We start from the raw sequence: 24503 nt of genomic DNA on the forward strand, positions 1-24503 counted from the left end.
TTCGCATAAATTTTATTGTGGTGCATTTTTTTTGTAAATATTTACTACTTTTGTATTTGCATTCTTACTAACCAGAATATATGAATCGATCAAGTCAAAAGTCTTGCATGAATTCCAAAATTTATAAGCACTTTTAAAGTATTTTTTATGCTTTATCAATGCCTTATATAAATGAAGAATCCTAAAAAACAAATTTTATAAAAGAGGGCAATTTTGGGAAGTGAACTGTCAAGCGTATTTATTTATTGATTTTTTATATTTATCAACACACATTTTTTACTACACACAGCACACTGCACATGTTATTTGAATCAGTTAAAATATATTAATAACAAATGTGTCTGCGTTATGAGAGAATCGTTCAATCTCTCGCATCGATCGCTGTTGGATAGCTTTAATTCTCTGAAAATCTTAATATTTTTTCGATAATTTTTAGTGGTAAATTTTAAACCTGTTTTCTTATAAGGGGAATAGTAAATTTGATTCCAAATCTACACCTAAAAAATCAAATTCGCCATATTTGATGAATTCGGGGTTATTTGGCTTTTTAAAAGGTCTTTTTATGATAATATAAAAAAACGCGCTGAGATCTAAATACTTCATTTATCAGAATCAAGGAGTTTAAAATCCCAGACGAATTAGAAGCATACATGCAAGATCTCTCACTTCGCAAGACAATTAACTCATCGCATTTGAAGGAAGAAGAGCAGTTAATGAATATAGGCCAGGGGAAGGTGTCAAAAGATGTATCAAGAAATTGTGGAATATTCCTAATAGACTGAAAACGTCTATAAATTGATAAAATTGACAAAAATAAAATTTACCAATAAATAAATAAATTTTTAAATGTTTTTCAAATAAACGTCAAAAATAATAAGACCAAAAAATTGCCTCTGAAGATTGAAATAAAATCTAAATTCTAGCTAATTTCAATACCGACTAAAACTAATGCCTTAAATACTATTTCAATTGGGATGACATCATGTTGCTGACGAAAAATAAAGAATTCGTGGTTCATAATTCCCAAACCATGAGAATAAAAATCGAAGTAAGGAATAAATAAATCAATTAATTACTCTGGTTATTTCAATTCAATAAAAACATAAAAAAGTAACACAAATATCACAAAAACAAATTCTTCGTTGTTCAAAGAGCTCGGTTGTTAGTTATAAAAATCTATCCATAATCAAAAAGATGTATATTGAACTTTATAATTCATTAAATTTTTAAAATTATGAATCATAATTTTGAACAATAAGAATTTTTAAAATACTTAGGAAAATATAGATGCAGGCATCTTTTATTTGGCTGCGATTTATTTGAACTGAAATAAAATCATTATATAAAAATTTGTATTGTAACGAATGATTGTCACGTCAGAAATATACACAGTAGATAAAATTTAAATTGCCTGTATTCTGCTTCTAAATTGTTTATATAATACAGTATATGATTTTCAACCATAACTTTCCTATGTATGTTTTGTTTCTTCCAAGTCAACAAAAAATGGCATGAATAGTTGTTTTTAAACAGCAAGAATAATATTTTTTATGACATCATGATATTTCTTTATATATTTATCAACCCTAAAACACCCAAGATAAAAGTCACATTTATTATATATATTTTAAATACAATAGTACAATTCAATTTGACTCTATGAGATAAAAATCAACACCTAAACCCATAAATAATGTTAAATACAGAAAAAATTGATTTCTTTGATAAATTTATAAATTCGAAAGCTTTATGATTTAATTCTTTGACGCTTCAAGCGTGTGGAGTGCCTCGATAAGTCTAAAAATAACGAAAGAAATTATTAAAACGAAGAGTTCATATAATTTATCTTAAAAGTAAAAAATTATAACAGTAACTATAATTTAAAATAATGAAATCGTAAGAAAAAGACTTGTTAAGCAATTTGATCACCAAATCTTCAAAAAAAAGAAACAAAGGATTTTCAAACCACGACAAAAATTATGAGAACATAGAATTATTATATCTAAATAAAATACCATTTCTATCCAAAATCAAGATAAAAAGAATTTTTAAGAAAAAAGGAGGTAATGTTTCACGAAATAACAAATGAAAATATAAATAATATTGTAAAGAAAACACCAATCACAATAAAAATATCACTAAAACAGTCGATTTTTAAATAATTTATGAAGAAAATAATGCTATAACTATTAGAAATAAACAGATTAAATTTTTATAACTTAAGAAGCAAATTCATATAAGAAAAAATATACATATAATATTGTCGCGGCCCAATAAAATTCATGGCAAAAAAAAGATAAGAATACGGTCATAAATTTTATAATGCCTGTAAAATAAAAATTAAATTTTAGAATTCAAACTTGACTTTTTATCGATTTGTCTCTTTCTTTTCTCAATATTGAACTGTATTATAAATGAAAAAAACGGTTTATCAGAGTTTTCGAATGGAATATACAGCCGAGTATATGTTTTTTGACGTCATTGTCGTTTTTATGCTTCAAAATATTTCACATGTTTTATATAAATAGAGTTTATTATTTACTGTTCAGTTCATCATAATGTTTCATCGATAATAATTTTAATTTCGCTTTAGGCGTTTATCGGTTTAGAAAATTATACGATTTTTATTAAATTCGTGCAGTTTGCAAATACATATACTTCTAGCATCTATTTTCTTTGCTTTAAAAACGCACATAAGAAAGAAAATAATGACTTTTATTAAACACAATTATATATCAGGATAAACAATCCACTTTTTATTTATCGTTTTTAGATATTTAAAATATCTAAATACCGAGTAAAAAGTATTACTAGCAAATAATAATTATATTAGTCGAATTTATAAAAAGTTATTTACATTTATGCAAAATCTACTATGATAAATATAAGATTAATATAATATATTTATTGGGCGTATATTACAGATATATATTTATTCCTTTAAACACAGAAATCTATCAGTTTGTGATGCTTCTATATTGAAAAAAATTCTTTGATTAATATAACGATAGAATAATATATAGTGTTATTTTGAATATGTATTCATTTTTAAAAATAATTCACAACTAGGAATCTAGTTACAAAAACAATTATCAAAAAATATGCAAAAATATTTGTATATAAATGAACGTGAAAAAACCTATCAAACAGTCGATGTATAAATTTTCTTTTTCTCCATTGAAAAACCAAAAAGCCGAATTAAAAATTGAACTAGGGATTATTATTGTTTAATAAGGTATAATATTTTAATAAATAGATAAAATCGGTCAAAGCATATGTACTTTTTTATAAAGAGAATAGAAACCAGCATTCATTTTTTCGTCATTTTTTAATAAAAAAGAAGCTGAAAATTCATGCCTGTATACTTACAATATTTTTATAAAAACATAAAGATGAAATATTCGGTTCTTCTATGAACAAAAATATATTTAACTTACCAATCATCGTCACCCGATAACAATGAATCCTCTTGATGTTCTTCGCTGTTGCTTTTTTGAGGAAAAACTCTAACTCGTCCATTAAAAATAAAAGTTAAATATACATTTATGAAAAATATAAACGTTGAAAAAAAACAAAATCCAATGATTTTGGAAACAATCTTGTGATTATAAGCCCATTGGCGAACCCACCAACATTCTGGGATCTGGTCAATAGTAATTGAGGTGATCTGAATATCTTCCTCGATATAAAATTCCATATCGATCGTATCTTCTACTCCATATAATTTAATATATTTGACAAGTGATTGGTTTGAACTGCACAATCTTAGTTTAACAAATAAATAAGTTATTAAAGTATCAATCAATATAAAAAAATCATCTTTGAAAATCATGCTAAAGTGTAAATAATTTCTTTGATTTTTTACATCATATCGTACGAAAAATCCAAGTTTCTTCATATTTTTTTGTGTTTCTGGTACATCCAAATTTAAAAATATACGTTCACCTTTCTTTCTTATTACTCTAGCTGAAAATGTTGTTTTATAAATATGCCCTATCGTAGGATCGAGGATCTTCGTAGGTAAAATCTTTGGAACTATCTGCAATACATTCGGGCACATAAAATTGTATGCGATCAGCGATAAAAGAGATGAGGCGAATGGTATTACTGCAATGTTTATGATTAAGAACCGAAATATCAGGCGTGAATTCATGTTGTTAATCATTATTATTATAAGGAGTAACAATTTTAATTTAAAATAAATTTCTTTGATTAATTTATCTATAAACATAAATTGACCATTAATTTTGACGTATAATGCCTTTTTGCGAATATACCAAGTTTATTTACATAAATATCGTAAACTATTTCAACTTATAGTTAATTGTAATTTACATTTAGACCAAATTCAAACAAAGAAATATTTGTTAAATTTAAATAAATATTTATGTCCTTCATTTTCGGTTTAGATTTAGGCGATTATTATCATATGTAGTTTGTTTTTTTATAATAAGTTAAAATGTAAAATCCAGCTTTTTGCTCAATTCTGCCATATCGGCTGTTCTCTAAACTTCTTTATTTCGAAAGAATATTGCGCCTCATCACTCTTAATTTACCCTACCAAAAGTAAGGTTAATGCTCATTCTAAAGGGTAAATATATATTGAAATTACTTTTGTATATGAAAAAAAGAAATTCATCACTCTGATAGAAATTGGCGTGGCAAGTATTGACAATATAAATAAGTTGAAAAAGAAAAATTGAGAAAATATGACCTGCTTTCATCCGAACTGTCATTAATATACAAATGCAAGACAAAGATTATCCCATATGTTATAACATGGGACGGTGTGGTGACACGATATCATAGAAGGTACCTGAAGGAACTGGATGTCACGAACTAGGTTGAGGCATATATTCAAACCTTGGGATTGAGAAAAACCCTTGAATTAAGTAGTCTCGAAAGAAGGAGGGGTATTGAAGAAGACTTTGGAAGGGAGAAGATAGCCGAAAGTATAAATACGCTGTGCGTACAGAGAATCAAGCAAGCTGTGCCTGAGAACAAAAACTAAAATTACGACTATTTATTTACTCCATAAATAAAAAATAAGTTAAATACTAGAAATTAATATCCGAAAAGATAATAATAATTTATAGAACATATATGGCAGATAATCTACATTTGAGAAACTCATCTGACATGCGTTTACTTTATATACAGTTGTATATAATATGTTTGAAAAAACCTTTTAACAAAATACATTCTTATATGTTTCCATTTTTTTTGATCGATGAAATAGCTAACGCTAAAAAATGAAGTTTTAAATTTTCATTGCAAATTAGACGTTGTGGTTAATTTATTTTTTATTATTTATGGGTTAATTGATTTTTAGCTTTTTATAGTTGTTCAAGCAAAACTTAGTATTGCTCTTTAGAACTAATTTGGCAGATAAATTTTCTACCTCATCATCGTTACAATCTTCCTCTTTCCATCTTCTTCTCTCAATACTTAGTAATTCAAGTTTCTTCCTCGATTTTATTGTTTGTGCGTATGATCCCGCTTCAGTTGTCACTCCTAACGCCATAATATACGATTTACGGCATTTTGTAACCACCCCATCTCAAGTTATGACATATGATCTATTAAGGTTAAAAATATATTTTTTCATGTAAAAACAAAGAAAATTGTAAATACGCAAAGTTTTTTGCTGAATTATTTTTTATTCACCGGGCAAAATGTCACATGTAAATTTTTTTAAAATTTATGGTCAATATGTGATTTTTCTAAAAGAAAAATTAGAACGTGGAATATATTTCTATTAAATAGAGCCAATGGTTTTGAAAACATTAGATGCATTTTAAAAAAATAATTTGAAGAATTGTGAAATGACAGTAAAGCATAGATGCATACAGGAAGACTAACTTAAAATGTTATTTCTTGATTTTAATTATGATAAAATACTCCAGAAGCTAAAATCGTTTGATTTCAAATTCAATTAACCATTTATTGATTCCAATTATGGTTAATTACTTGTTTTTATTTTATTTTTAATTGTCATTTAGAAAATGTGGAATATACTTGAAAAATATTCATTTACACAAAATAAAGATAAAATGTGCTAATCATACATTCAAACATATTTAAAATATGAAAAATATAGATTGATATATAAAATATTGTGAATCTGAGGGGTTGTATGTTACCATAAATTATAATAAAATTAGATTACAGAAAAGTTAGAAATCGAGATCACTAATGTACACAAAAATAACCAAAAATATATTAATCTACTATTCAGTAAAAAAAATTTATTTGTAGAAAAATTCCGTAAAAAAAAGCTTTTGATGTTATAATGTTACTCTTAACACATACAAAATTCTTTAGATGAAAATAGTCGTAGTAGATAATATAATTGAAAATGTTTAAATATATTATAATTAAAAAAAAATCTTCATATGATATAAAGTATGATAATATCAGTACATCAAATAAAATTTAACCATAATATTTACATTAATTACACACGAAATTCTATTATATAAACAATAGTAATTGGATTATGCAGTAATTATAATTTAAAAAATGCATATATTAATTTAATTTAATATAGTGTTTTTAGTTATCAAGGCTGGAGTGTGGAGTTATAATATAGGTATATTTTAAAAGAACAATATTATAACATATAACAACTATTTGATAAACCCTGTTATAAAGTCCCCGAATTTTTTCAATGATAAATTTCTGTATTTAATAGTATAATAAATATGTCTAGAAAAAAAATACAAGCATCGGTCTTTACAAGGCCATGATTCGTATATTTATATACGTTCATTCAGCGGCAAAATTCCCAAAAAAATATTGAACAAGCTAGTTTTAAGCGACAATTATGTCTGTATCGATATGCGCAAAAACACAGAACCCCAAATAACTTATTTATAATCCATGTAATATGGATAAATGAAGCTCGATATAACATAAATATAACATTTATTGTGTTTTTATGGTATAAAATATACAATAATGCGAAAAAATTACAAAAATATAGTTATTGTATGCTGAGGATAACATTTAATTTAGTTGTATCCATAAAATTATTATGAAATCATCAGATAATAGCGCGCAAATTTTAATATTAGATTTTCTTAACTTTGGATAAACTAACATTGCGATGCCATCTCTATTTCGAAAAAATAATTTTGAGCAAAAATTTATTTTTTTATTATATTTTTTATAAATAAAACAGTAAATAAGCGTCAAAACAAATAAATGATTTAATATTTTTTTTAAATTGTCAAAAAATAAACAGAAACGAATTTACTATTTAATACGAATATTAACTAGAATTACTTAAGCTCGCTGCTTAAGTTACCAATAGAATCCATATACATTTAAATACTATTGAATCCCAGATCTTCCTAATTTTCATATACGTGTCTAAATTTTTACTACTATATGGTTTTGAACTCTTTGGATTTGGGCTTAAACTTTTCAGTCACAAAGATATTATGATTTGTGAAATATGAAGGGATTAAATTACTATTTCAGCTAAAAGAGTTATTATGTATATTTTTGAAACGTTGCATCATTGGAAAAGTTGAGCAGTATTTAAAATAAAATTACAGACTTCCTAAAATTGAAAATTCAAATAATAAAAAGCTACGTATCTAAGTTATATAAATTTTGCTGATATTCAAATAAAGTATGGAAATTTAATTTGAACAATAGATTTTTATCACTTTTTATATTAAATAAATAATTTTGATTTTGTGAAAATAGAAAAAATATGAAGAAACTAAGGAATTGTATAATTTAGAACCGCAAAGACTCCTAAAAAAATATCACGAATGATTTCTATCATACCTGTACTATAAATTTAAGTAAACTAATTTATAAGACAAATAATAATTTATCATTTATATTTTAAAAAAAGAGAAGGGGCTGCATAAAAGTATACTATTTCTGAAAAAATTAATCTAAATTTAGTCCGTTTTGTTCATATATTTATAAATTTAGACGATTAGATTCCTGTGATCAAATTTTTCTCAAAATATTTCAAAAACCACATATATAATTCATCAAAAGCTATGTTTTTAATGAATCTATAATTATGTAAAAGTAAAAAAACATTTAATACAATATCCACAGAAAATAGCCAAGAACTAGTGCATTTTATCAATTGTTAAAAAATTATTTAGAAAAAATCATAATTTTACTTTATTTTAGAATTTAGATTGATTAAAAATATATTACCGATAGTATCGTCTGCGAAATTCTTAACCATTCAAAATAGTGCTAAAAAGAATATTCAATACAGAGAATACGACATAATTATTTTTTTTAAGGAATATTTTTTGTAAGTTTCCTAAAAATAGATCTCTAATAAAAATTCATTTTCATGTGCTATAATACAATTGAAATATAAAATTTTCGGTTATTTAACATTAGAAATTATAATTCAGGGCCCTCCATACGTTATTTTTTTGTCTAATTCATAAAAAAACAATAATTTTTGCGTCAAATCTATAAAAAAAAAGTAAAAAACAGTGTCTATATTTGAAAGAAACAAATATGAAATAAAGACAATGTCAAAAGGTAATAATAAAAATATATAATTTACTTTCTGAACGTCCGAAGACTTTATAGACCACAATAAAGTATTATCAGAAATGATTCTCACGATCTGATTTGTCTTGGAAATATTTTACTTTGTATATGGAAGTTAATTAGTTTTTTTCTGTTTTTACCACGTAAAAATACAACATGGTCTTATAAACTTTATAATATAAGGTGTATTGATTATTTCCAAATAAAGCTATATTTTCTTGGATTATATATAAAACCTTTTAAACTTTTAATTAAACAATCTTTAGTGCCTTTGATAATATTATTTATATATTTTTTTCAAAGTTCATGACCTTATAGAATGAATTATGATTGTTTTTTTTATAAAATTATATAATCAGAATTTATTATTCATAATTTACCGCATAACGACGAATGTAATAAAATATCTAGTTCAAAGCTGTTTTATATTTAAATTATACTATTTTATCCACAAAACAGATTAGACCTATACTTTGACGTTCGTTCATTCTAAAATCATATGTGCTTTATTATAATCTTTTTTTCACCTAAAAGGCGTTAAAATATAGAAGAAAACAGCCCTTTTATTTTATGAGCATTCCCTTAGCAGCATAGAATACCTTTTTGGTCAATAAAATCTTGATGAAAGAAAATAATAAAACTGCTTAGAAATGCTAAATTATAATCATATAAATGTAATGATTTGATGAATTTGTGAGAAACCGAGAAAATCATGAATTCAAATAAAAAAAGAAAGCTTGCAATGTTTTTTTATCATATTTAGGCTTTTTGGTATACAATGTTGATAAAAAAATCAATCTGATCATTATAAAATGACTTAAAAATACCAAAAAACATGTAAATATAAAGAATATAATATAAGATGACATAATAAGGTGCGAGATTCTACATGATCATATATAAATCACTAAAATACATTTATCTGCTTAAAATATATTTTTTTGCGTAAATTCTGAAATTTATTCCGACCAATTTTATATAATTTTTATTTGGCTTACATACAAGTGAAAAAGTTGGCAGTATATGATATTTTTTCTGTTTTTTTATCATATTATATTTTAAAAGGCAAAAAATAAGGCTTTTATCGTTATTTTCTCTTTTTAACGGAATCTACAGTTTTAAAAATAGCTTTTTTTGTCAGTTTATAGTGAAAAGTAAATATTTGACAAAAACAATTTTATATTCAATAAGCGACAACATAAGCCCTATTTGAAAGAATTATGTTTTTTATTTAGGACAAAAATATTAAACCTTGTAAAATCAAAGAATTATATAATTTATAGCACAATGATCCGGCAAAAATATATGTTAAATAATCCATTATCTTTCTTAATAAAACTAAATAGACCTAATTTTAAATATAATAGAATTTTTTTAAAAGCCACGACCTCATATTGACGAAGAAGACACTCATATATTTAAGTAATCTTTTTCAGTTTTTAATTATTTTTTAAAGTCTTTTTGTAACTTCAGAGCAAAAAATTATTTTGATTAGGTGGATTTTTTTAAAATTTTGAAAAACCAATCCGTAAAAAATTATAGAAAAAAAAACCATAATATTAATTATTGATGTCTAGCTCTAAAATAAAAAATCGGCCTTAGGCAGTGTTTATATAAACAAAAAATGTTATCAAAAAATATACTATATCTGCTGTAAACATATCATACTTATTTTATAGTTTCTGAGTTATAATACTTAAATACCTATAGAAGGCATTGATTTTTATTTTTGGATATTAGTAACGAAGCACAATAGTTTTTCGAAATTTCTTTCCTGATATTATTTCATTTTTTTTCTTTTTAATTTTTGCAATATGTAAGCCAAAAAAATATTTCAAGTATTATTGGCATATTGATAAAAAAAATGTAGCCTGTTTTTTTAATAGAAGGTCAAGTAGTATAAAAAACCTTCATAGATATTTTTTATAACAAAGACACGAAGAAAAGTGAAAGATTAAACATTTTTAGCGCATTAACCAATATTTAAATTGATAAATCATTTTTTAATCTTTGAGTGGAAATTATTGATTGCTGTTTTTACACAAACTATAGATAATTTTTTATTTTAGAAAATGTACATCTAAAACTATTTTCGAATATAGTCCATATAAGGCAATCATGATTATAAAATATCAAAAGAACACTTGATCTGTTATAGAAATGTGAATAAAGAGTATTAATAATCTGAAAATATTGAAAATAAGATTAATAAGCAGATGAACTTACAATTATTTACAAATTAAGAACTCAAATATTGCCATGTGTCATAACTTAGGATGGGGCGGTTACAAAATATTTTAAGTTGATTATTAAGGAGTGTGGACTTCCAACTAAAACGGAAGAAAATTCACATACATAGGATTGATGAAGACACTTGAACTAATGTGTCTTAAGAGAAGAAGATGCATTGTGGAAGATTTTAAATATGATTATGGTGAAAGAAGTATGGTCTAAAGATAATTTGAAAGATTACTTGAATAAGATTTGATTAGTAAAAAGCAAATTAACCCAAGAATAACGAAATGGAATATCAAAATAGATGTTTAAGTGAGGGCTTTAGCGAAATAAATAATATTTTTCATGTTTTTAAAGAAAAAAACTTAAGTTTTGTCGCTGATTTCTTTCTTTTCTTATTTATATGCGGCCAGTTTGACAATCACAATTTTATTAATTAACATAATATAATGCATCGCTTTTTCGGGGTTTAATGCATATTTTTCAAACCAAAAAGTGTAATTATGCGAAAGCACATTATATTTACTGCGTATGTTACTATTTAAATCTAACAAAGTTTTAAGATTTAAATTTCTTTAATAAATGCATTCATTGCTACTTGTTCATTTTTTTGATAAAACTTATTATAGTAAAATTTTCAGTGAAGAACCGTACTTCTATATCAAAAAGAAAAAATTTAGATAATTCAATTCAATGGCGTATTATCTATTCGCCATATATATTTTATATTCTATATGGTTAATAATACAATATATATCGAGTTTCTTTTTTTATAAATTATGTAAATTTTTATAAATAAACTTGGTTTTTGTCTATAAGATATTTTCGGTTTAATTTTCACAGTGGTTTTTAATTTTAAATGAGTTTTTTACGATACATCAGCATCAATATTGTTTTTCAATACAATAATTTAAGAAATATTGTTATAATAGAGAAAGTTTAATAATATCTGAATTTCAATCCACAATTTGAAAAATAAACAATAAATTACAATGAAAATAATTTCAACCGGTATTTTTTATTTATGGAGTAAATAAATAGTCGTAATTTTAGTTTTTGTTCTCAGGCACAGCTTGCTTGATTCTCTGTACGCAATGCGTATTTATACTTTCGGCTATCTTCTCCTCTCCAAAGTCTTCTTCAATACCCCTCCTTCTTTCGAGACTTATTAATTCAAGGGTTTTTCTCAATCCCAAGGTTCGAATATATGCCTCAACCTGGTTCGTGACATCTAGTTCCTTCAGGTACCTTCTATGATATCGTGTCACCACACCGTCCCATGTTATAACATATGGGATAATTTTTGTCTTGCATTTGTATATTAATGACAGTTCGGATGATAGCAGGTCATATTTTCACAATTTTTCGTTTTCAACTATGTTTATATTGTCAAAGCTTGTGACGCCAAATTTCGATCAGAGTGATGCAGTTCTTCTTTTTGTCATATACAAAAATATCAGGTCTTTCATTCGATAACTTGGTGTCTGTTTTAATTCTTGTATTTACTTTGATCTCCGCGAATTCGTTTTCCATTATTTCTTGTATACCCACTTATTAAATATAATTTATTTTTAATTTATATTTTATCTAGAATATTCATAAATTTTCATGTTTTCATTCTGAAAATAATTACCTAAATCTAATATAATCCAATATTTGAGCGTTTACGGCAACTTATTGGTATCAACTATATGAAAACATATCTTTGTCCAAAATAGTGTTAGTTTACACAGCAATAATGCATACAAACTCACAAATATGAGTTTAATCAGATGCAGTCAAATTATTATGACTCTTGCACATACTTGTGAATATTGAGCATCAATATATAAATGAAATTAGTTTATTCTTTTCTATGCTTAAATCAAAGAGATGGGTCGATCTTCTTCATTTATCAACTTTTCCCAAAACCTACACATCATTGACCATATGCCATCTTTTCTTCTTGACGACGCGCAATTTACTTTCATCATCTTCGAAGATCATGTTTAGATCGAAGATTTTATTTTTCAATCACAGAATATTATCAAGATTTCTCTTCTAATTCTCTTTTTAGTTACACAAATTGTTTTTCTTGGGATTTAAAGTTCTTTTATAATTCTTTATCATTATCACTAGATAACATCATCACAAATATATTTCTAGTTTCTTTCAATGAACAAATATAATTCTTTTAATTTTTTGACTCAAAACTAAGTTTAACTTCTTGGCAATTCTTCTAGTTGTATCTTAATTTTTCATAAAGGTAGTATACCATGATTTTTACTAAATTACAACATAGCGTGTTCTCTTCTTTTAAAGGTGCTTCGTGCAAAGCCCCATCAAAAATAATTATTCATTTCATATCTTTTTTAAAATCCGTAATTTAAAAAAGTCGACAAGTAATAGAGGGCACAGTGAAGACTAAATAAACCCTTGGGTTTTCTCTATATTAATGTCGCTTTAGGTATGTAGTGTAAACGTTTGACCTAGCGCCTTTATTAAAAAGATTTAAGGTTTGAATCATCTAGCTCAAAGATATTAGTAGATTACGAAGCTGGTAATCAGTGCCGCCTAGCTGCAAGGAATACAGAAAACACTGATAAGCAGACCCACAGTATAAGAAAACCTTCAGCTTTAAGCATACACTGATCGGCGTGCTGAAACCACTTAATTCTATTACAAACGGAAGTGCAAGTAATCACAGCAAATATTGTATGATAGAGATATTTCTCGAATCGGTGACTTGTTGACTGATCAATATAATACCTATAAGCAGGATTTTAAATATAACACAAGATATTTCCATTTTTTGCCTCTAATTCAACGCATATATAAGTGCTATCATTTTGACAATAAATATCATTTAGGCATATAAAATTACATGAGAAAAGTTCCTTTTATTTTGTGAAATTGAAGTTGTTTCTTAATTTATTACGCCTTCTATATCAGGGTTGGTAAATACGTTTCAATATTTCTGTTGCATTGAAGATACTTAGATAAGTGTAGAGTTATTATACCTTGTGTAAAGTATATACTTCTATTGTTGAGAAATAATATTATGTAAATTCTTGTCTATTATGTTTGAACTTGTCGAAATGTACTTGTCTGTATTTATTCTATTACTTGATGGATATTTAGCTAGCTGTTCTATCTACAGGCTTATTAGATTATTTTTATCTAATATACACACTTCTGCCATACCCTTTAAACGGTATTTACTTGCGAAAAAGGCTACTAAGAAATTTAATTATGAAATTTAGAAGTGTATGTATCAAATAAAGAAGAGAAAGAGTTTATTTTAATGCCTATAATATGATTTTCATGCATTACCTATATAAGAAATAAAGAATTTCGTATCGTTAATGCAAAAAATTTTTAAATAAAATAGGAAGGCCTGATAAATGGTTATTCTGAAGGCTGTAATATGATTTCTGCTTGATTTTATACATTCACATTACAAGAAAAAATGATAATTTTATTGTTTATGAACTTAAGGAATGTTTTATGTCGATAAAAAGTGGGAACATGATTTAATCACATCCTGGAGTATGATTATGATTAATTTTAATGGCATTTTTTAAAAAATTGTTTTTAAATTATGAACATACTTAGTATTATATGAAGAAGATTCAAAATAGTTATTGTGAATGCTGGAGTATGATTTAAAATAACTTTTATAGACACACACCAAGAACTTTTATAAATACTTGTTATTATAAAAAAAAATAAAAAATAGCAATTCTAGAATAGTTATCGATTTCCAGTAACTTTTATAAATATACTATAAAAAATTTCAAGGACATTTATTTTGGCTTTATATATTTATGGGTTTTGTTTTTTTTATTAATTTTATCTATTTAGACAAGTTCAGTCGATTGAGAATATTGCACAACTCATTGATGCATCTTTTGGAACCTTACCCTGATCTTCTTCCTCAACTACTTTTCTTCTCTCAAATAAGATCTGTTCAAGTGTCTTGTGAGTGTGAGAGGTTGCATGTTGCTTTATATTCGTTCGAAATTTTTAACACCTTAACATATTTGAAATACTTGGTATTAAATAAAAAAAGAGGTTATTCTAAAATAGTAGTTTATTTGCTATAAAACTTTTATATAAAAAGCCTAAGAAATTTTATTAATACTTGCTATTGAACAAAAAGAATAAACAATAGCTATTTTAAAATCATAGCTGATTCGGAATAACTTTTATAAACATACTATTAAACATTTTATAATTACCTGTTATTGTGAAATAAGAAAAAAAGACATTCTAAAACAGTAGTTGATCTCAATTAGATTTAAAAATATTAACCTTTTTTACTTAAGTATTTTAAGATCGTATTCCTTACCTTCAAACGGGAAAACGGCTTCGACGACAAGACATCCAGATTCCGAGAAATCAAGGTCATTTGGGTAATATTTTTTACCTACTTTTACGAGATATTCATTGTTGAGCTGAATAAATCGTTTTTCACCCATTACAATGCCTGAGTTTTTTCTTGTTTTCTGAACAAATGCGTTTAATTCTCTTGCATCGCTCATTTCTTTGGTTTCTTCATCTTGGTTTGTATTCAAAATAACGCAAAAGTATTCCCCTGATTGGAAAGGGAAATCCACGTCTTTAATTTTTTTGCTGTATAGTATTTCATCCTTACTAATTTCGATGTTATTTATGATTATATATCCACTTTTCATGATTTCGTGGACATTTTCAGGTTTTAAAATTCGTATAGCAGTTATTTTATCTTTTTTTGATACTTTTTCTGATTCTTTGATCTGTGAAAAGTTTGGTTTCCACGATTCTTCGAAAACATAATCATTTTCATTTTTTAGCACAATTTCCAAAAGATTACATTCACTTTTTATAATATCAATAAATTTTAGAGTGTTTTGATGATTATTTGATATTATATATCCTTCTCTTAAAGTGGTTTTCAAGCTTATTTTATTTGATTCTCTGAGAAACCTGAAAGCAGTTATTATATTTTTTATTTTATCGAATGGATGATCTGTTATTTCCCTACCTTTTGGGTATATTTGGTAATGAACCGAGTTGAACTCGATATTTTCGTGTTTCTTTATGTCTAGATATAGATTTTCATTTTCAGATTTTTTAATTATTTCTTGGAATGAATATTCAGAGAAGAAAGGGGTGAAAGGTGCCATTGTTATTGAAAAGTTTATAAGTATTTGTCCTAAAACTTTGTTTCTTCCGTTTCTTATTTCTGTTCTGTTCATTCTTATGTACCATTTCGATAAATCGTCGATAAACGTAAGAACTTGTGCCATAATGTTGTTTAAATGGTAGTTTTCCATTTCTTTTTCGATGAAATTAAGCAAGAAATTGAATCTATAAATTATCCATTCGTCCATCATCAAAGATCCTTTTAACGATTCATCTATGTTTTCTTTGTTTTTGCTGTTAATATCTATTTTATCAAAATCATTTCCTATTTTCTCGATAATATTATCAATTTTCGATTCTTGCTTTTTAATTGCCTTCTCAACCCTATCATTGGCGCTTTCGATCAAACTATCCAATTTTTTAATTTTAACAGCCTGTCCATCGAATACCTTTTCCAGAATTATTTTAGATGTATTATCTGTATTCTTTACTGCCCCGTTTTTTTCAATTTTATGAGAATCAAGGAAGAATTTAAGGATATTGTACCAAGGTATCATCAAACCCTTCAAAACGTCTCGAACCCTGCTTTCCCCAAACTTCATATTTTCAGCAACAACAACTGGGCTGGAAATAAGAGAAAATCGCAAACAATCACTCCCATACGTTTCAATGATTTTTGATGGATCAGGATAATTTTTAAGTCTTTTACTCATTTTTTTACCATCTTCTGCAAGAACAATTCCATTTACGATAACATTTTGGAATGCGGGTCTTTTAAAGAGTATCGCAGAGATTACTGTTAATGTGTAGAACCATCCTCTTGTTTGATCGACGCCTTCGCCTATAAAATCGGCTGGAATGTTCAATTCTTTATTGGTGAATGGGTAATGGGCTTGTGCATATGGCATTGACCCTGATTCGAACCAACAATCTAGAACTTCATCTACTCTCTTGTATTTTATGCCGTCTTTTATTATTTCGATGCTGTCGATATATTCTCGATGAATATCAGTATTTTTGTATATACTATCTTTTTCATTTTTTATTTTTTGTGTATTATTAGCTACTTTAACGTTGTCTTTTTCGTTAATATTTTCAAATTGATTACATAGATTCCCGAAGAGTTTAGTATTACCCAATTTTTCAAGCTCAGAAATACTCCCTACACACAAAAACTTTTTATAATCTTTATCTGCCCAAATCGGGACAGGTGTTCCCCAAAACCTATTTCTCGAAATACTCCAATCTTTGGCCCCGGCTAACCAATTGTGAAATTTTTTGTACTTGACACTTTCAGGCACCCAATTTATTTTCTCATTCTGTTCCATTAAATCTTTGGCAAACTCTTTAACTTTAATAAACCAATTAGGAATAACCTTGTAGATTAATGGTGTATCGCTTCTCCAACAAAATGGATATCGATGCAATATACTCATTGAGTTAAAAAGAAGATTACGTGTCTTTAAATCGCTTACTATATCCTTGTCACAATCTTTAACATATCTTCCTTTAAAAATACTAACTTCATCCGTGAAACTTCCAGAATCATTTACAGGACATGGAACTTCTTCGTTTTCTTGGATTATATTATTTTTAACAAATGCATTGTAATCTTCTTCTCCAAATCCAGGAGCACAGTGAACTATTCCCGTTCCTGAATCTTTGTCTATGAAATCCCCATGAATTATCTTAAAATACCCCTTATCAACACGAAGTTTTTCATAAAATGGGTAGGGTTGGATATATTCCAAGTCAATTATATTTTTCCCTAAGAATTTCGATACAACTTTCCCTTTTTTCTTGTTGAAAGCCGTGTTGAAATACTCATCTACCCTCTCTGAAAGAATTATTAGATACTCTTGCTCGCATTCTACCAACGAATACGTAAAATCTTGATTTATTGCTAGTCCACAGTTCGATGGAAGAGTCCATGGCGTAGTTGTCCACACTAAACAATATACATTATTAGAATCAATATTTCTTGCACCTTTTTTACATGCACCATCTCCATTGTAAATTTCACCTTGTGCATTAATTTCTTTACCGTCACTAAATAAGATATCAACATCCTTAATGCTTAATTTAAATTTCAAAATTATAGATATTTCATTCACATCCTTATAATTCTGATTGGCCTCAAAATTTGATAAAGGCGTTCCACATGCTGTACTAAAAGGCATAACCCTATATCCTCGATAAACTAACCCTCTTTTAAAAAATTCATTAAAAATATACCACACACTTTCCATAAAAGACGTATCCATCGTTCTATACCCATTCTCAAAATCAATCCATCGCCCAAGACGATTAATTATTCCTTCCCATTCTCCCGTATACTTCAAAACTATATCACGACATAACCTGTTATACTCTCGAATACCTACCCTGTTAAGAACATCTTCTCGACCTCGTATTTCATACTTCTGATCTATTTCATATTCCACTGGAAGGCCGTGACAATCCCAACCGAATCGTCGCTCAACTTTGTAGCCATGTTGAATAAAATATCGGGTAACTGTGTCTTTAATTGTTGAGGCTAGGATATGCCCATAATGTGGTAATCCTGTCGCGAATGGTGGTCCGTCAAAAAATGTATAGGTCGGTCTTTCTTCCATAAGTCTGTTAGATGTATCAAAGCATGAATATTGCTTCCATTTTGATAAAATCTCTTCTTCTGTACTCGTAAAGTTGAAATTGTTGGACATTCCTTTTTTATAGGGGTAGATTTAATTTATTATATAGTGGTTTGTTGATTCTATTGATTTTAATGTCAAGGCGATTTAAGCAATAACCAAAATAATAACACTTGAATGAAATTAATAAATATGTTAAGGTTATTAGAGCAAAGACAAAAATAATAACTCTTGAATGAAATTAAGAAATATGTCAAGGATATTTATACCAAGGACCAAATATATCTCAGAATGAAATTATTAAATGTGTTAAGAAGATTTAAGCAAAGACCAAAAAAATTAATCAAGGAATTTTAGTGATAAAGAATATATTTTTATCACCGAAATCAAAAATAATTATAGAATAAAACAAATGCATGATTTGATTCTAGTAAAATAAAATAAAAACATCTTTATCACTGGTATACGATAAAAATAAACATATACACATACACATATAGTCATAAAACGATAAGAATTATGTTCTAATCATTGTTTGAAAATCAAAAATTCGCAAAAATATAGTTTATTATCATTTGTAAAAATGTAAATTGATCAAGGTTGAAAAAAAATATAATTTCTGGGTTTATGTAAAATTTGTTTTCAATGAATTATAAAAAATGTTTATGTGATAAAGATAATTTGCTGACATGTTAATTCAAAATCAAAATAGCAAATCATTTTCGAAAAAAATTGGGGGAATCAATAATTGAAGCGAAAAAAGTATAGCATACATTTATGTAAGCTAAATACCAGGCAAAAAGTTTATTAATTAAAGTATTGGGTTGCATGTTTATAAAAATAGTCAAACATTGTTTTTTTATCCAAACTATATAGCAGTCATTAAACTTATTAACATTGCTGCATTATTTTCTTTGGAAATTAGATAAAAAAAGGTTGCAAGCTGTAACACAGGTGTATTTTATAAGCTAAATTAGATCAAAAAAATAATCTTAAGGGTCAGTAAGTTTTTGTAGGCATAATACAATAAGAGTCATAAATGTTGCACAACTATAGTATTTAGCTAAATTTAAGATAAACCTCTACATTAAAATATTCAGCTATTTCGTATGGCTTTCAGAAACATCATGCAATTTTTTTATACTTTGTTGAGAGATTAAATAATATTCTTAGAAATACAATCTAGTTTCCAATATTGATTTATAGGCTGCTAAAAAAAATTCAAATATTTAAATCTTAATTTTTGTATTATATTCATACTAAAAAAACATGCTCTTAGCATAAATTTTTAATAATATCATATGGTTTTTCATGTGCTTAAATTTAAAAATAACTTACTGTGATGTATATTGGCCTTAGGGAACATGTTTTTTCTATAGTTAAAATGAATAAAAGTGCAAGGTACCATTGTATTCAAACACATCTTCTTCGGTGTTGTATATAAATTATCTATTCATGGATATAATCGAAGACAGGTATTGTATGTATCTCGTGATATTTTACTATCCAATAATATTATTTACCTTTTTATTTACTACTATTTGAATATCTATCCCGTTATTGATATATTTCACCTAAGATACATATATTTTGTATTTTTAGTTTTTATTTTTTAATCCAAATAACCATTATACCCTCCAAAAATTCATTTTGTTTATTTATTTGACTTATTTTAAATATAACATCAGCTGTCATTATTTATTTTCAAATAAGAAGTTCTGATATTATAAAGCTATAAAAAGATTTTCAACATTAAATTTGCATATAAAAGAATGAAAACTAAGATAAATGATTTTTGTTTGAAAATATTATTTGTGTCATCGATACGGAAAAATATCTACATTAAAAATCATATTACTTTAATTGCTTGCAATTGCGTTTGGGAATCAATTTAAGTTTTTTCTGCGCCGTAATCAAGTGTATGCTCAAAGCAGAAAGTCAACCTTTACTAAAGTTCTACAAAGCAGTGTTTGCAATATCCCTTAAGCTAAGCAGCCTATATTACCAGTTTAGTAAATCAATAAGATCTCTGCGGGTGAATAGTTCTAGCCCTAACTGTATAATTTGAAGATTATAGGTCGAATTATTAAAATGTTAACCCCGTGTCAGGATAAAAAAAAACTGATTTAAATATCAGAAAAGAGTGATAAAGGAATTTTAACTGCAAAATATGATCAAAAATATCTAAAATAAAAAAAAATTGGTTGATCAAAAATTATATCTTATTTCAAAATAATGGAATATCTACGTAATATATCGAAGTTTTTCTTATATATTAGGCCGTAAAATATAGAAGAAATTCATTTTAGAGAATGGCAAAAAACAGTAAAATTCATATAGAAAAATGTTTTTTCAATGAATCTATATAAAATGACACCAGTTACTGGGATTTTATGATTTAACCGGCGGGATGAAAAATATTTCTTCGCTTGCTTATTGAAAGTTAATATCATAATAGCTTTTTATATAGTTATTCTGGATCCTTTCCATTGGTTTTATTTTCCTCTACATATGCACCTCGATTTCATTTTTGCTCAATTGGTAATTAGAATAGATGATTTTTTATTATTCATCTTCAAGTATTATCAATTTTGGCCACGGCACTTAATTATACATAAAATTATTCTTTTGAACTAAGAAACGCACCAAGAGAAGTACGGTGATGGTTTAAAAAGGAGTTCTTACATCCTAGCTTGAAATCGGAGAATGTATATTATGGTTAAAGATCTTAACACTATTATTTAACGTTAAAAACCATACTCTAGTCTTAAAGGAAAAACATGCAAAATTATTTTATTATAAAATACTCAGCCAAATTAATTTATTATAAAATACTCAGCTAAATGTATATATTATATATTTGAATTTCCTCTCTTTATAGATGACTAAACAGAATTACGAATAATAAGTTCGATTTTTTTGGTAGCATATAGTTCTAAGATTATATTATATATATTATTCGTTTTCCGCATAAAAAACACAGATTTCTCGAGTAATGTGTCTAATAATTAAATATTAATATATCTAGATGATAAGGCATATAAGAACATAGCTAATTGTAATTCTCCAAAATAAATTTTGTTCTTTCTACTATAATTTATCTTTTGATACATCTTTCGCGTTATTAGCGCCTTTATTAAGATATTAAAAATTGCATTTTTTTTCTCGTATATTTAATTTGTTTCTTCCTCTTTAACTTAGGATTTATTGAAATGCTATGAATAAAGAATACTTACGAGTTAATTGTATTTTTATGTATGTAAAATAAGCTTCTGTTGACAATATGAGTTTTCGGTGATTGTAACAATATGATTGTGCTAAATAATTGTGATGGTTTTGATAATAAATTAGCATGAAGATAAAAGTTAAAATTATGCAGGAATCAATATGGGCGTGAGTTTATAATAATATAATATTATTCTAAAATTTCAACTTATTCCCAAAACAATATTTATTTTCATCTTATGCCTAGCTGCAAGGCAATATCAATCCAAATTTTAGTCACAATAAAATTTAAAAGTCAACATTTCAGATTATAACTATTTGTAGATATCTAAAATAACCATAGAAATGCAAAATATCGGCAAAATATAATGATTAAAAATAATAATATAAATTGAAGAAGCGATGCTGAACTAAAAAGCAAGATCCATTCAAGAAGGTCACTTTTTAATAAATCTAATGTATCTGAAACAATATAAGTGTTGTGCAAGTACCAAGAACCACTGTTAACAATATCGAAGACGCAAATATAAGAAATATTTGTTAATAATTAGAAAATATTCACTGAAAGAAACAATAGCACATACGGTGAAGACAAAAAAAGCACATGTATATCCCAATGAACTTTTAAAATAATTCTTTCTTCATAAATGTAAGTTTATAAAACAGGAACAACAGAGCAAATATTGAATCTTCTTTATTCCATAAAACAGTGAATTAAATAAAGCAAGGGTACAATAAATTAATGAAACTAATATTTTTATGCTCTTGAGGGCATTTTTGAATTTTTATTTGAAAACATAAAAGTTCATAACAAATACCACAAACAAATACACATTTTATTATTACTTGTTATGATCTATGTAATTATATATCTGTGGTAGAAGATTAAGTTTACGTAATATTTCGAATATGTTTGCATATATTTTGAGTAAGGACAGCTGAAACGTATCTATATGACACGATTATCGAGATAATTCCCCCAATATTGTGGAGTTTATAATCACCTTTCTTTTGCTTCCCGCACCGGGCTTGCAAACCCAAGTATTTTATAGAAAAAAAATATATCTTTCAACACTTAATTATAATATTAATAAAATGAATTCATATAAAAATTATTATATTTTATTGATGCAGGTTTCGGGCCTCAATTTTCCCCGTATATAGCATCTTTTTTAAAAAAAGTTATGCATCCCTACATAAAATTATTTTTTTACTCTTATTATAATCTCTAGCACATTTACTAGTATAATGCAAATTTTTAACGTATGAATATAATTTTTTAAGAAAAAAATAAACACGATTTGTTTCGCCAACTGTTTTATCCCATAAATACTATATAAATTATTATTAATTCTTTTTGTAGGTAATTTCTCCATTCTTTCACTGCATAGTGATTTAAAAAGAAGCCTTTAAAGTGCAAGTTTGTATTAAAGATAAAGCAAACTATCCACCAATTTCTAAATTTGTTTCTAACAAACTTTTTTTTTGTATTTTAGATTTAATTTGGTTAATTCACAAAAAAAAGCTTTTTCTTATTGATATAATATTTTTTGCCTGTTCAATTTCACATCTTCTGAAAGATAGTGAAATCGGTCGAATTTAAATAGAGCAAGAAAGTAATTATTTTCATAGATGTAATTGAATGTTTTTTGTCTGAAAAATGATTAGCCAGTCGTAATATCCTAAGTATTTTTTTCTTATGAAAACTTGAATTGGGGCTGCTTCGGACACAAATACATCTATATTTATATCTGTTATATTTTTTCAATCTTTTCACTGCATCTTAAGTATTTATTTAGCTCAAACTCTTTTTTTAATGTACTTTATAAAATAAAACAGCGAAGTTGCCTTATTTTCACATTTTATGTTGTATTTTTGTTTTTTTGGATTGGTTGAACAATTTTAATTTATGCTGGAGGGTTTATTTGTATGGAGTAAATATTTTATTTATATAAAATCCTTTATTTTATTTGCCTCTTCATGTATTTTATTATTGATTTCAATGCACAACGATTTTTGCATTATTTTATATTTTTTTGTCGTATTTTGAATATTTATCGATTTTTATTTAATGTCATGTATTCTTTGTATAACTCATGAAGCAAGCCATTATGTTTAATAAAATCAGAATATAGAGTACTCTTGAGCGTAAAAAAATTATTTCATAGATTTCTCGACATATAAATTTAGGGATGTTGTCTTATTTATAAATTTAACATGCATGATCGGATATGTTGAGTTGCAGTTTTTCACATATAGCGAAATTACGTTCTATTGTTTTCTTCCGACCTTTACAATTAATTTTAAATGCTCGTTATTTAATTTTTCATTCCAAATTTTTTTTACATTCCGCCTTTAAGCAAGAAAAATGTACATACAGTAAAACTATTTTTATTAATATTTTAAAACATAAATTTTGTCTTAAATTTGATTCATGCATTAGACAAATATAAATAGAAATTATATTTATTATATCATAGCTGTAATGTATAAACCATTGCAAGAACAGAATGTAAGCGATATAAATTTTATTTATCTAGTATGTTGGAAGTGAATAACATTATAAACAGTATCAACAAGATTTATTATGTTAAATTATAATTTAAAACAAAATTTATAAATAGAAACATTGTTGCAACTTTGTTGTTAAAGTTTTTTTTTCATAAATTAATTAAATCAGAAGTTCGATCCATAAATATCTATTTTTAGTGCAATATAGTTTTTTAATGTATTTTTAAATTTATTTATTCATCACCATTA

General features: G+C 26.1%; 1 protein-coding gene across 1 annotated transcript; it reads right to left on the minus strand.

Moving 5' to 3' along the window:
* Nucleotides 1-491: 491 nt before the first annotated feature.
* On the minus strand, nucleotides 492-18500 carry LOC147068680 (uncharacterized). Its single transcript, XM_085951880.1, has 5 exons — nucleotides 17909-18500; nucleotides 17021-17833; nucleotides 16378-16915; nucleotides 15519-16143; nucleotides 492-497 (listed from the first exon to the last, which is right to left on the minus strand). Exons 1-5 carry the CDS (start codon nucleotides 18498-18500, stop codon nucleotides 492-494), a joined length of 2574 nt encoding a protein of 857 aa, XP_085808006.1.
* Nucleotides 18501-24503: the final 6003 nt, after the last annotated feature.

The sequence above is a fragment of the Rhyacophila brunnea genome, unplaced genomic scaffold, assembly GCF_057557595.1.
Source record: "Rhyacophila brunnea isolate RB1 unplaced genomic scaffold, BYU_Rbru_1.0 scaffold_28, whole genome shotgun sequence".
In the NCBI taxonomy this organism is placed as follows: Eukaryota; Metazoa; Arthropoda; class Insecta; order Trichoptera; family Rhyacophilidae; genus Rhyacophila; species Rhyacophila brunnea.

Excerpts from the sequence above, each read along its gene's own strand:
- LOC147068680 (XM_085951880.1), bottom strand. The coding sequence starts at position 18,500 with ATGGAAGAAAGACCGACCTATACATTTTTTGACGGACCACCATTCGCG. Across the intron at positions 17,834-17,908 it reads TAAAGAAATTAATGCACAAG|TGTGGACAACTACGCCATGG; the intron begins GTGAAATTTACA and ends TATATTGTTTAG. Across the intron at positions 16,916-17,020 it reads TTCTGAGCTTGAAAAATTGG|ATAGTATATACAAAAATACT; the intron begins GTAATACTAAAC and ends AAAATGAAAAAG.